The sequence below is a fragment of the Labeo rohita genome, chromosome 21, assembly GCF_022985175.1.
Source record: "Labeo rohita strain BAU-BD-2019 chromosome 21, IGBB_LRoh.1.0, whole genome shotgun sequence".
In the NCBI taxonomy this organism is placed as follows: domain Eukaryota; kingdom Metazoa; phylum Chordata; class Actinopteri; order Cypriniformes; family Cyprinidae; genus Labeo; species Labeo rohita.
Genome location: NC_066889.1, coordinates 19,483,365 through 19,495,774, shown reverse-complemented (window position 1 = coordinate 19,495,774; position 12,410 = coordinate 19,483,365). Strand labels below are relative to the sequence as shown.

The 12,410-nt window shown below is 37.4% G+C and overlaps 1 protein-coding gene across 1 annotated transcript in view; it reads left to right on the top strand.

Annotated features, from left to right (window-relative positions):
* vav2 (vav 2 guanine nucleotide exchange factor) overlaps positions 1–11,924 on the top strand; it is a 194,183-nt gene extending 182,259 nt beyond the window's left edge. The window contains exon 27 of the mRNA XM_051094019.1: positions 11,489–11,924. Within this exon, the coding sequence (XP_050949976.1) occupies positions 11,489–11,502 (14 nt within the window). The 3' untranslated portion in view covers positions 11,503–11,924. The remainder of the gene's footprint in view (positions 1–11,488) is intronic.
* The last annotated feature ends 486 nt before the right edge of the window (positions 11,925–12,410 follow it).

Here is a 12,410-nt window from a genome sequence, read left to right as displayed (position 1 = left end):
ACAGAATTTTAACTTGCATGCTAAAACACCACTACTTCCCTTTTGTCACTACCGAAACAATGATGACATGTTTTGGTTGTGCATGTGACAATTTTATGGGATAACGCCCAAAAAAAACAAAGATGTCAAAACTGAAACTCCACCAAATGTTTTGGTTGTGACTGTTTTCATAGTAACAATTTCAGATACTTTTGAATGTAGCTCAAAGATGCAAATCAGCACATGGTTAGTTAGCCCAGTTCTGAACAGTGGTACACATAAAAAACCCCTAAATGTTATGGAATAACTCCCAAAAAACTTAACTGCAGAAAAACATTTTTTTGAACACATTTATGTCAAAATGATGAGGCCAATCTATTTACCATGTAGCTCTGAGAGAGAGAGTGACACATAAATATTTCCTGGTCATAAATGTAGGGCTGTAGTTAAAAACTAAGAAATACACTGTTTTTGAAGTGACATGAAAATACATTTTTTTGTAAGGTTTCATAGTTTTAAAAAAATATATTTTTTACTTCACTTTTTAAAAGAATCAAAAAGATACTTTTAAAAATAACAATGGAAAAAAATACAAAAAATATTTCAATATAATTTTCATAAGTGGAAATTTAGGATTTAAGAGTTGGGGACAGCCACCTCCCAATTTAAAGTACCCGATAAATGATAATTTGATATATATTAAGTTTATAATGTTTTAAATATTATTGTGGGTTTCAATAGATGATAGAAGGATCTTAGTAAACATCTACGATTTGAATACCTAAATGCTTTTTAAATGTGCGTTTTGGTTGTGGGACAGCAGTTCAGACCATTTCTGTAGAAGAAAACTCCTTTACAGTCCATATTTTGTACTTTTGTAGCATATTGACCCATTATAAAGAGCACTACTTTTAGGGCGCTGCTGTTTTGCGCACTCTTCGATGACAGCAATGTCTCTTTACACCTTAATGTAGAGTTTTGTAAATGCTATAAATAGCTAATATCGACCTATGTTTATCACCGTGCTCAGTCTCCCAATCGTTCGCCGTGCATCCTCATGCGTCCCATGTTTTAGGGATTCACTCGCGTCACTGAAGCAGTGGAGCTCAGCTCATCTCATGCTGCTGCTGCTTCTGTCGTCTCACACTCATGGATCATCATATCCACACAGGTACCGTGGAATGCTGTCCCCCTCTTAAACCTTGTCAACATCGTGCTTGTGTTTATCGGGTAAGTCTTTAAAGTGCTTATTTGCGCCATGATGAACGGAGTGTTAATGTTGAACCGAGAGAAGTCTCGGTTGCTATTTTGACCTGCTTTTTTGGATTTAATGTCTGTAGCGCATCATTTTAAGATCATCTGTCTCCAGTGATAGTGGTTTTAAAAGATTCGCTTTCGACGTAAATCTTGGCGGGGTTTTTTACGCGGGGTTTTAAGAGGTAATCGCGTTATTCAACCGATTTACACAATATAAATTAAAAGTAAGAGTAAACCGACTCATACGAATAAGCTCAAACAAATAAATCAATCAGTGACGGTGTTTTAAAACCTAGTGAGGTTAAGGGGACATTCACAGAGGACACGTTCTGTCTGCGTTATTTTTTTATTATTAACCGTTATTATTATTTTCCATATACACACGCGTCTAACCGTTGCGTCGCCTTTCGCGCCATAAGCGTGGCGTTTGAAGTAACTTTTAAAACGTTTCTACATAGACTTAAGCGGTCAGGAAGTATGTGTAGATCATTTTAAAACCAAGGACACGTCCCGACCGAAGGCGTCTCGGACAGCATGTTTGGTTATGATAGGCTTGCCTCAAAATGCTGCCTAGGTAAGATATTTATATATTATACACCTTAATTGTGTTCACCAAAAATGCTAATAATTTCTGTTGTGTTCCACATATAAGTCACACAGGTATTCTTACTCTTATTGCTTATTATAAATGAGCTTTAGTCCTAAAAAAATGTATTAAATATTTCTGTAGTAGTGTGCTGGCATAATAAAGAACAAGGAGTTCTTTATATAAATGCAAAGGGAATATTACCTGAATTCTCTGATACAGGGATTTTCAAACTGGTCGATGATTAAATTCTTTAAAATATCATCTTTTGTGTTCAGCAGAAGAAAGAAACAAAGGTTTTGAAACAACTTGAGGGCGATGATGACAGTAGTGAACTACTGTAAAAGGGTCAGCAAGGATTTGTCATCTAGGATTTCATCAGAAATATCTTAATTTGTGTTCTGAAGATGAACGGAGGTCTTATGGGTTTGGAACGACATGAGGTTGATTAATGAATGACAGAATTTTCATTTTTGGGTGAACTATCCCTTTAATAAATTCACCTCCACTAGTTCTGAAAGTGCTGCTGGGGGACCTGACTTATAGCGCCGCCAAAACAGAACGTGTTTGGAGAGGATGTTGGTTACTGCGGAACAATAGTGATATGATGTGGCATTTTGATGCAGTCTGTGACGCTACATTTAATGTCACACTTTGACCTTTCCTCACTTTGTTTGCCATTTGCTTTATGTCTGTCTTTCTGTTAGTCCCTCTTTCTAAATGTCAGAGCTCCATTACAGATTGCAGTAGTTTTCCTGATGATGGTGACATCAGGGGTGTAAGTTAACTTTTTTTTTTGCACGTAGCTCGGGTGCTACAGAGGTTGAAAGATTGTGTCACCGTCTCTGATAACGACAGTAGTGCAGTTCATTACTTAGTTTAGATTAGTTCACTTCCAGAATAAAAATGTCCTGATAATTTACTCACCCCTATGTCATCCAAGATGTTCATGTCTTTCTTTCTTCAGTCAAAAAGAAATTAAGGCTATTAAGGAAAACACTGCAGGATTTTTTATCATATAGTGGATTTAAAAGGGAGCCTACAGGTTGAAGATCAAAACTGGAGTTTCGATGCAGCTTCAAAGGGCTCTATACGATCCCGGTTGAAGATTGAAGGTCTTATCTAGTGAAACAATGTAATTTTATTTTTTTTTAAAAAAAGGTATACCACGAATATGGAGAAAAATCCTAGAATATTTTCCTCAAAAACCCCTCCGTCTAAACAAAGAAGGACATGAACATCTAAATTATCAGGACATTTTTATTCTGGAAGTGAACTAATCCTTTAAACATGTCAGATTCATGTTGAATACAGTTCGGGGAAAAGAAAAATTATAATTTCATTTTTTTCTATACTGACAATATTTAGTAGTCTGTGTAAATAATCTAGACTGGATTTAAATTGCTAGTAAATTCCACAAATAATTAACATTTAATTAATTATGAAGTAGCACATTGAAATAAATGTGAAATAGAACCTCTGTAATGTTAATTAGTGTATACAGTTAAATGCTGTGCCACTTGAACTTAATTTTTTTATGAGTAATTATGAGAAGTGTTCCCTTTTTTGCTTATATTTACATACTGTAATGTGCACTAAATAACTCTAATTTCAGAACCATGAAATCATCAGTGTATATGAGATGGAGTGATTTTGTTTGTAACATGAGCGATATATGAGCAATATTACACGAGTGGCAGTGCGATATGGCTGTATATACTGACACAGCCGTGATTCGGCCGTAGACACAAGGCCGAGTGTCGTAGGTAATCACAGCATTGTCTTTATACAAAAGTTTAATGCCACAAGTGTGTAAACACATAAGAAACAACAATGGAGTATCTTTAAAAACCCACTTTTGTGCGAAATACTTCCTTCCGCAACGGATTCCTTCGTCTACATTACACAACTGAAAACACATGTCATATGACTATTCATGCAGGTACAACCATAGATATGTATATGTATTTAGATGGGTGATGCGTCTACAAGCTTGAGGCGGTCGAACGGGGAATCTACCTATGCATATCTATGGGTACTACAATGAGCATGATGTTATTGTTTACACGCTCATCAAGGATACGCAGAGCAAATGTGGACAGCCACGCCATCGTATCCCGGAGTTTTCGAACTAAAACAGGGTCTGCAGCATTTTCAAAAGTCTTCGTTTTTAAGGGTTGAAACGCCGGAGTAGTGTAAACGACAGGTGTAACTGTAGCAAAAGTTGAACGAAAAAGTTAAAAGTTAAAACGAAAACACACTAGTGTAAACGCAGTCTGAAGTTGACAGTTTAACAGCTGAGCCCAAGCCTCCGTTACTCCCTTAATTCAAAAACGTCATTTTGGAACTAGTAACGTTAGTAACTTTAAAAAGGAATGTTGCGCTGCTTCATTGAAAGCTTATTGTATTACTGTATTAAAAGCTCACTGTATTATGAAGAGTATTATGAGCGCGAGTTTTTACATAAATTAGAACGTGAAGAGATTTTGCCTTCAGCAAAAAAATATTTACTCCGTAACAATTTTTTTTTTTTAAAAAAAGATTGAGATCAAAGACTGCTTGTTAGATTTACCCAAAATGAATGATCTCATGTTTAACCACTATAGAGCCATAGAGCAAATTCCAGAAGATCTGACTGAGGTATGGCTGCTCTTGGCAGGTTCATGAGCATTGAATGCCTGCTGATGCCCTGGAGCTCCGAAAATACTCATACTCAAATCTAATACATTCTTACTTAAAAAAAAAAAAACTCTGAACGCTACATTTGTTATAAAAATTATAGCGGATTTAGGCATTCACCATGGCACTCGCTGTGAGAAATACCCTAAGCAGAGCGATACAAACAGTGAAATGTTTCATTAGTTCCGATATCATTAGAATGTCGCACTCCTCTCAGCCAATCAGATTTGAGGAACTGTTGTATAAGCATATATATGTCATAATGTATATGCTTTCCTGCTCAGATGGTTGAGGGTGCTAATGTCTGTGAACTTCTCATAAGAGTCCTTGAATGTGGCCGCTGCCTGCCAATCCCACGTCTGTTCAGATGTTGTGTGCTATGAGAGGAGAAATCAGGGAGCAGACCCAGCGCAGGGTGACTGACTCATTGAAAATCATCTCAGATGGATGGCTACCCAGTCATGCATTGAGCTCTGAATGAGCTCTGTGCCACTCTGGCTCTGGCTCATGGCTGAATTTGATGGCACTGCTAAATCCCAGCAGTCAGGATGTCATGATGAAATAGACATTGAATGCTCTGGAATGGTGTTGGCGCAGGTGCCTCGAGATTTTCGGCAGTTGGTGAGGTGGTTTGTTGGTATATTTAATGAGTTGGGTTCATGAGTTCATGTTTTTCATCGATTCATCATGTTTCCCTGCATGCCTGTCTAGCACCAGCTGTTAAAGTGCATTGTGCGACTTATGCATCTTCCTGACTTATTACTGAATGCACAGATGAGTAGTCTGTTGCTAACTGCATTAAGCAGTACTCCATTCATTTTCACCGATGCAAAAGAGTTCAGTAAGTCATGTTGCTCTCTAATGCTGAATTCATTACCCGTAATTCAGCAAAATTGAAAATAACTGGAGCTCCTTTCGCCCTAAGCAGTTAAATCGAGGATTTTTTGTTAATGATGAGCCAAACACAAGCTCATTTAAACAAAGCACTAATGAGACACATGCGGTGTTAAAATGTCAGGATGACTGAAATAAGTTCTTTTCACCGTGACCTCTAATTCAAACAGCGCAGGAGAAATTATTAGAACAGCTCTCAGATTTACAATAGACAACCCCCACCTCTACAAGCTATAATAACAATCAAGGGGAAACACGCCTCATGAGGTGCAAAAATACTGACGTTTTATATTATACACTATGGCTGTGCTGTATGTCACAGTAAAAACAGGGTTCAAATGAATGGCTATATAGGAAGACGTTGCGTGTTGAATGGGTTGCATGCAATGTAACGCATTATTATGACGCACTATTTGATATCTCATGCACACACCATGCCCATGGCAGTTTCCATCTGGCTTTGGAGAGCTGCCGTTCTGGGTAGCAATCTGTGTGCATTTGTGCTCCCTTACAATGAAGGGGACATCTATTTCCCGTTCTGCTGCAGCTTGATGCTGAATTGAGTTGGGATGTCATTCAGGGCTCTAGACTGCACCTATACTAGAATTCACCTAATTGCCATAGATTTGACAGTACTTAAATGTGGCTAGTAGCAAAAGACCTAAAACTTTTTGTGCACCCATGAGCGCTATTGTCAGATATCATCTCATGCATGCCAGTTATCAACAAACTCTTATGAACCAGTTTTTAAAAAATATTTACATTATCTATCTATTTATCTATCTATCTATCTATCTGTCTTTGTCAATCTGTCTGTCTCTCTATCTACTGTATAAACACAACTATCTATCTATAAACACGTCTATCTATCTCTATCTATAAACACACATCTACCTATCTATCTGCTGAGCTTTCTATGTATAAACAGAGGACTATCTTTCTATCATCTATAAACACACATCTGCCTATCTATCTGCTGAGCTTTCTATGTATAAACAGACGACTATCTTTCTATCATCTATAAACACACAGCTATCTGCCTATAAACAGATCTGATCTGTCTATCTATCTATCTGTCTATCTATCTGTCTGTCTATCTGTAAACACACAACTATCTATCTGTCTATAAGCAGACAACTATCTATAAACACACATCTGTCTATAAACAAATGATTATCAATCTATAAACACAACTATCTGTCTATAAACAGATGACTATCTATCTGTCTGTCTGTATAAACACATGACTATCTACTGAGCTTTCTATGTATAAACAGACGACTATCTTTCTATCTATCATCTATAAACACATGACTATCTATAAACACACAGCTATCTATCTACCTGTCTGTCTGTTTGTAAACACACAACTGTCTATAAACAGATGACTATCTATCTATAAACACATGGCTATCTACCTATCTACCTATCTATCTATCTATCTATCTATCTATCTATCTGTCTATCTGTAAACACAGAACTATCTATCTGTCTATAAACAGACAAGTATCTATCTATAAACACACATCTGTCTATAAACAAATGATTATCAATCTATAAACAACTATCTGTCTATAAACAGATGACTATCTATCTGTCTGTCTGTATAAACATGACTATCCATCTACTGAGCTTTCTATGTATAAACAGACGGCTATCTATCTATCTATCATCTATAAACACAGATATCTGTCTATAAACAGATGACTATCTATCTATCATCTATAAACACATGACTATAAACACACAGCTATCTATCTACCTGTCTGTCTGTAGACACACAACTGTCTATAAACAGATGACTATCTATAAACACATGGCTATCTACCTATCTACCTATCTATCTATCTGTCTGTCTGTCTATCTATAAACAGACAACTATCTATCTATAAACACACATCTGTCAATAAACAAATGATTATCTATCAATCTATAAACACAACTATCTGTCTATAAACAGATGACTATCTATATATCTGTAAACAGATGACTATCTATCTCTGTCTGTCTGTATAAACGCATGACTTTCTATCTATCTATAAACACACAACTATCTACACATGACTAATTGGAAATTATGATTGGATAGATGACTACCTATAAACAGACATCTATCTATCTATCTATTATCTATAAACACACAACTGTTTGTCTATAAACAGACAGCTATCTGTCTAAAAACACATGACTATCTATCTGTCTGTATAAACACAAGAATATCTATCTATAAACAGACAACTATTTATCTATCTATTTATAAACACATGACTATCTATCTATAAACACACAACTATCTATTGTCTTCAATATCTACACATGACAAATTGGAAATAATGATTAGATAGACTACCTATAAACAGACGGCTATCTATCTATCAACACGACTATATCTATCTATCTAAAAAAAGGCAAAATGTTCCTTTAAAATGGTGATATTATTTTATGGGGTAACATTGTTTTCATCTGGAGCCCTGGATGTGTGTATTAAGGGAGAATTTATATGACCTAATGTCTGCTGTATGAATCATCAGACTAATGAAAAAATACATGTGTAAGGACAGCCATGTTTTATCCATTTGATTTTCCAGCACAACACACAGTGCTGCCCTTTTTGCATAAGTATGTTTTGCATTGTAAAGTCGCTCCCCACTTAATTTGTTTGATTTCAACAAACTCTTATGATAAAGGAGCTCAGGAATAAAGTACTCTTTCTTATTAAGCGGCTCACTGCAATTTTAGGTATATTAATAAATGAGAGTCACCTCAGCTAGGAGACCCTCAGGAGGTTTGCACAGTTATTGTGGAAGCCACCCACCACTTGCAGCGAAATGAGTTCAGGACACACTGGCAGCACACACACGTACACACGTACACACTTCCGCTCAAATGACACCCAGAATAGTACTGCTATTCTCTCAAAGCATCTCGGTTTTAATATGCTGGCTGGCAGTGCATGTGAGGCATGTCGAGGGTGGGTTTATGGGTAAAAGTCATTGTGTGTGGTTGACAAGCACTTTTGTAACAGACTCTTTATGGGGCCTGTGTAATTACACACTGTACGTTACACTCGCCCCTGACAGCTTTTTAGCATGACCCCCCCCTTCCCTTGCTCTTTCTCCTTGTCTGGAAATGAGACCTCCGGCATCCCACCATTATTTCCCTACAGCGATGCAGCGAAGTCTCCTCGTAGCATCGTAAACACACACAGCCCTCCCTTTACAGCTGTGCTGGGTCGGAGAAGGCAGGTGATTCATGGTCGTCTCAAAATCAATCTCTGACGATTAGAGGGAAGGTAAACCTCTGTTGTTGTAAATGGGGGTGAATTAAAAAGCTACACAGGTTGTTGGAAGCCTCTGAGATTTTGTTCAAAAACAGCAGATATTGGCGAGTCTCCACCCCTGCTGTCGGGACCTCGCTGTTGTTCTCCTTCCTTGTGTGACTGGACGGAAGGTTGACTCAGTTTAGTTGGAAATGGGCCTTGTGGAAGAGTGCTCTAATCTTCACAATGCCCCCTTTTAGAGACACTTTCAATTGAGATGGGTTCGCTCGGGCATGAAGGGAAGCATGTGTGTGTTTGTTTTTGGGCATTTAAAGGGATAGTTCACCCAAACATTGTGTTGCATAGATTCACTCTTTTGTCATTGCAAATCTATATTCTAAAGAAGGCTCACTATGCTTTTTCCCAATTCAGCGGAAATGTATAGTAACCAGGGCAAAAATCCAAAATTGGATATTTGTGCATGAATGCCTATTTCCCCTATTTTTACATTTAGATTATCTTTGTCATCAATAATTTATTAACACTCTTAAGTAGAGCTGGGTATTAACACAAATTTCACAATTTGATTTTAATATCAAATCATTTATATCAGGAACAATGTACTTTTTGTAATGGAAAAAAAAAAAACTAATGCTGTAAACTATAAAGGGAGCCATGGCACTTTGTAAGCTTAAAATTAACAAATGACTTGTACACAGGCATTTAAATTGCATGTAAAGCAGTTGTATAATAGGCCTACAAACATTATAAAATAAATAAAAAATGGTCTTTTTAATGACGTTTCATTTTAAATATAAACATTTAATCAGTAGCTGTCATAAAAACTTATTTACAGATTTATTTAAACAGTAATACTTTACAATAAGGTGTCGTTTGTTAACATTAATGTATTAACTAAAATTAATGACCAATGAACAGTACATTTTTTACATTTATTAATGATCTTTGTTAATGTTAATAAAAACATAGCTGTTCATTGTTTGTTCACGTTAGTTAACAGTGATAATGTTAATTAATAAATGTTAACAAACACAACTTCTGACTGTAATCATGCATTAGTAAATGCAGAAATTAACTAACTATTATTTCTATTGTTACTGTTTCCTACTGTGCAGATTTTAGTTTTGTTTTTAATCTATTTAAACAGAAAAGTAATAATTTAATTAACATTTTTTTGTCATTGGCCATTTAGAAATATTTTCTCTCTGTTGTAGCTCTTAAAAGGACAGTACACCCAAAAATGAAAATTCTGTCATTAATTATTCACCCTCTTGTCATTCTAAACCCGTTAAACCTTCGTTCATCTCTGGAACACAAACTGATGCAAAACATCAGAAACTTAAAGGGATAGTTCACCCAAAAAATAAAATTCTGTCATTACTCACCCTCATGTTGTTCCAAACCCATAAGAAACACAAATGAAGATATTTTTGATGAAATCCGAGAGCTTTCTGAACCTGCATAGACAGCAACACAACTGAAATGTTCAAGGCCCAAAAAGGTAGTAAGGACATCGTTAAAATAGTCCATGTGTCATCAGTGGTTCAACTATAATGTTATGACGCTACGAGAATACCTTTTCCGCTCAAAGAAAACAAAAATAACAACTTTATTCAACAATTTTAAGAGTACCACAAGGTATGCGTGTGGTGCTGCTGACACAGGAGCCGGCGTTCATCTCTTTTAGTTCATCGTCTGTATATTCTGGTTCAAATAAGTAAGGCTGGGCAAAAAATTGCAAGTCGTCCTCTCTGTGGAAATCTTCAGACAGTTTACAAAGACTGTTTTATGTACGCCGTGCATGTTCTGCTTTCAAAATTGTTGAATAAAGTTATTGTTATTGTTTTCTTTGTGCACAAAAAGTATTCTTGTAGCTTCATAACATTACGGTTGAACCACTGATGTCACATGGACTATTTCAATGATGTCCTTACTACCTTTCTCTCAGATTTCATCTAAAATATCTTCATTTGTGTCCTGAAGATGAACAAAGGTCTTACAGGTTGAGTAATTAATGACAGAATTTTAATTTTTGGGTGAACTGTCCTTTTAAGTTTCTAAAGTTCTGCGTCAGTGTCAAACTTGAAGTTTGACACAAGTCAGCTGTTGCTGAAGAGCCGAGATTTCACAGAGGGGAGCCCCACGCAGTAAATAAATAAAAGTGTTAAGAATGACAATAGAGTGAGTACACAATGACAGAATTTTCAATACTCTGACCGTCATATTATTCTGATAAAATACTTAAAGTGAAGGCGATGAATTATTCACGTAACTGTATGTGTGTAAACGTGCTTGTGGAGGAGGAGCCCCTCTTCAGAGACACTCACAGTTCTGTGCCCCTCTCTACACGGCTGAACTGTGGAGGAGTGGGCCTGCTAGGACTTCCCACTACAATCTATGAGCTACACAGAAGAGAAATCATTTACTGCCTCAACACATCCTCTCGTACGGTATTTTTTGTTTTACCAGGACTGACTTAAGAATGTTTTGGGGTTTTTTTTGTTTTTTTTCAGGTAGAGCATAAGCATGTAGTTTTCTTTATGCAATGCCAGATCCGTTGTGCATTCAGACAGTTTCAAAGACAGAAAGTAACCAGGCAGAGACTTGTGAAAGCTTCATTGAGATTTTAAGGCAGTTCCTTTCTCACGCCACTGACTTCTCTGTGAATAATGCCTGTGAGCTTCTAAACTCGAACAAAATTAAAAAGCTTCCGACATAATTGTGTGGCACACAATGCAGTTTCATCCTGCAGATTTTATGAAATGCAGTATTGTGATACCTGTTTTAAAATCCTCGTTCTCTCTTTCACATAGGAAAGGAAGTCTAAGATGAATGCTGGCGACGGCATTCAAAACCTCATCCAAACGAAAGCCACCCTTCAGTCCATTGCCACCTACCTCTCACTGAGCCACTGAAAGAAGTCGTCCACCAGTGAACAACAGCAATGTTGTACAGTTGTTAGCTCTTAAGACCAAAAAAATCATCAGGCTTCACCTTGATCCATTTTCAAAGTCTTCCTCTAACACCACAACACAGCGTGTCCTTGATCTGTGAACATAAGAGATGTGAAAAGTAGGACGCGCTTGTTCACACAGGATCAGACGATCGGGAGGACCCCTGGGTGACAAATAATGACAGCAGAGTGATGGTGACATCAACAAGCAGGGCTTTGAAGCGCTGAGCTTCACAGGTCACAGATCAGAGCTGAGTCTTCTGTGGCTGACAGCTGGTCTGAAGGAGGGAGGCCTCTGTCTCTGTGTCAGCGATGCAGCTATGTGACCGTGAAGACTCTATTTCCTCTACGGGACTGTCCACCGCCGCACTGGTGGCCATTGTGTGTAATATCCTGGTAGCTGTGCTCATACTTGTTCTGATACTGATCCTCTGCAAAGCATGCAAGGTTCCCTCCAGCCAGGAGAGCGTCCCAGTGCTGACTCTAGAGAACGCACATCAGCGGAACGAGCAGAGGTACTTGCTGACGGCGTGAGACGAAACACTCTATACGTTCAACTGCGGATTGGCCGACATGGTTTGTTATGAATTAGTAGTGTTTTGAACATGATTTCATAGATGTTTCTATTCATGGAGGCCTGCGTAACTGAGGCGTCATGTAAAAATACTCGAGGATGTGGAGTGAGTTGGCTGAGCGTGGGCTGCTGGGACTGTACCTGAGCTCTTTTATAATGTACCACTCTGCCGGAGAGTTTTATGTAAAGGTAAAGAGACTCTCAGTGC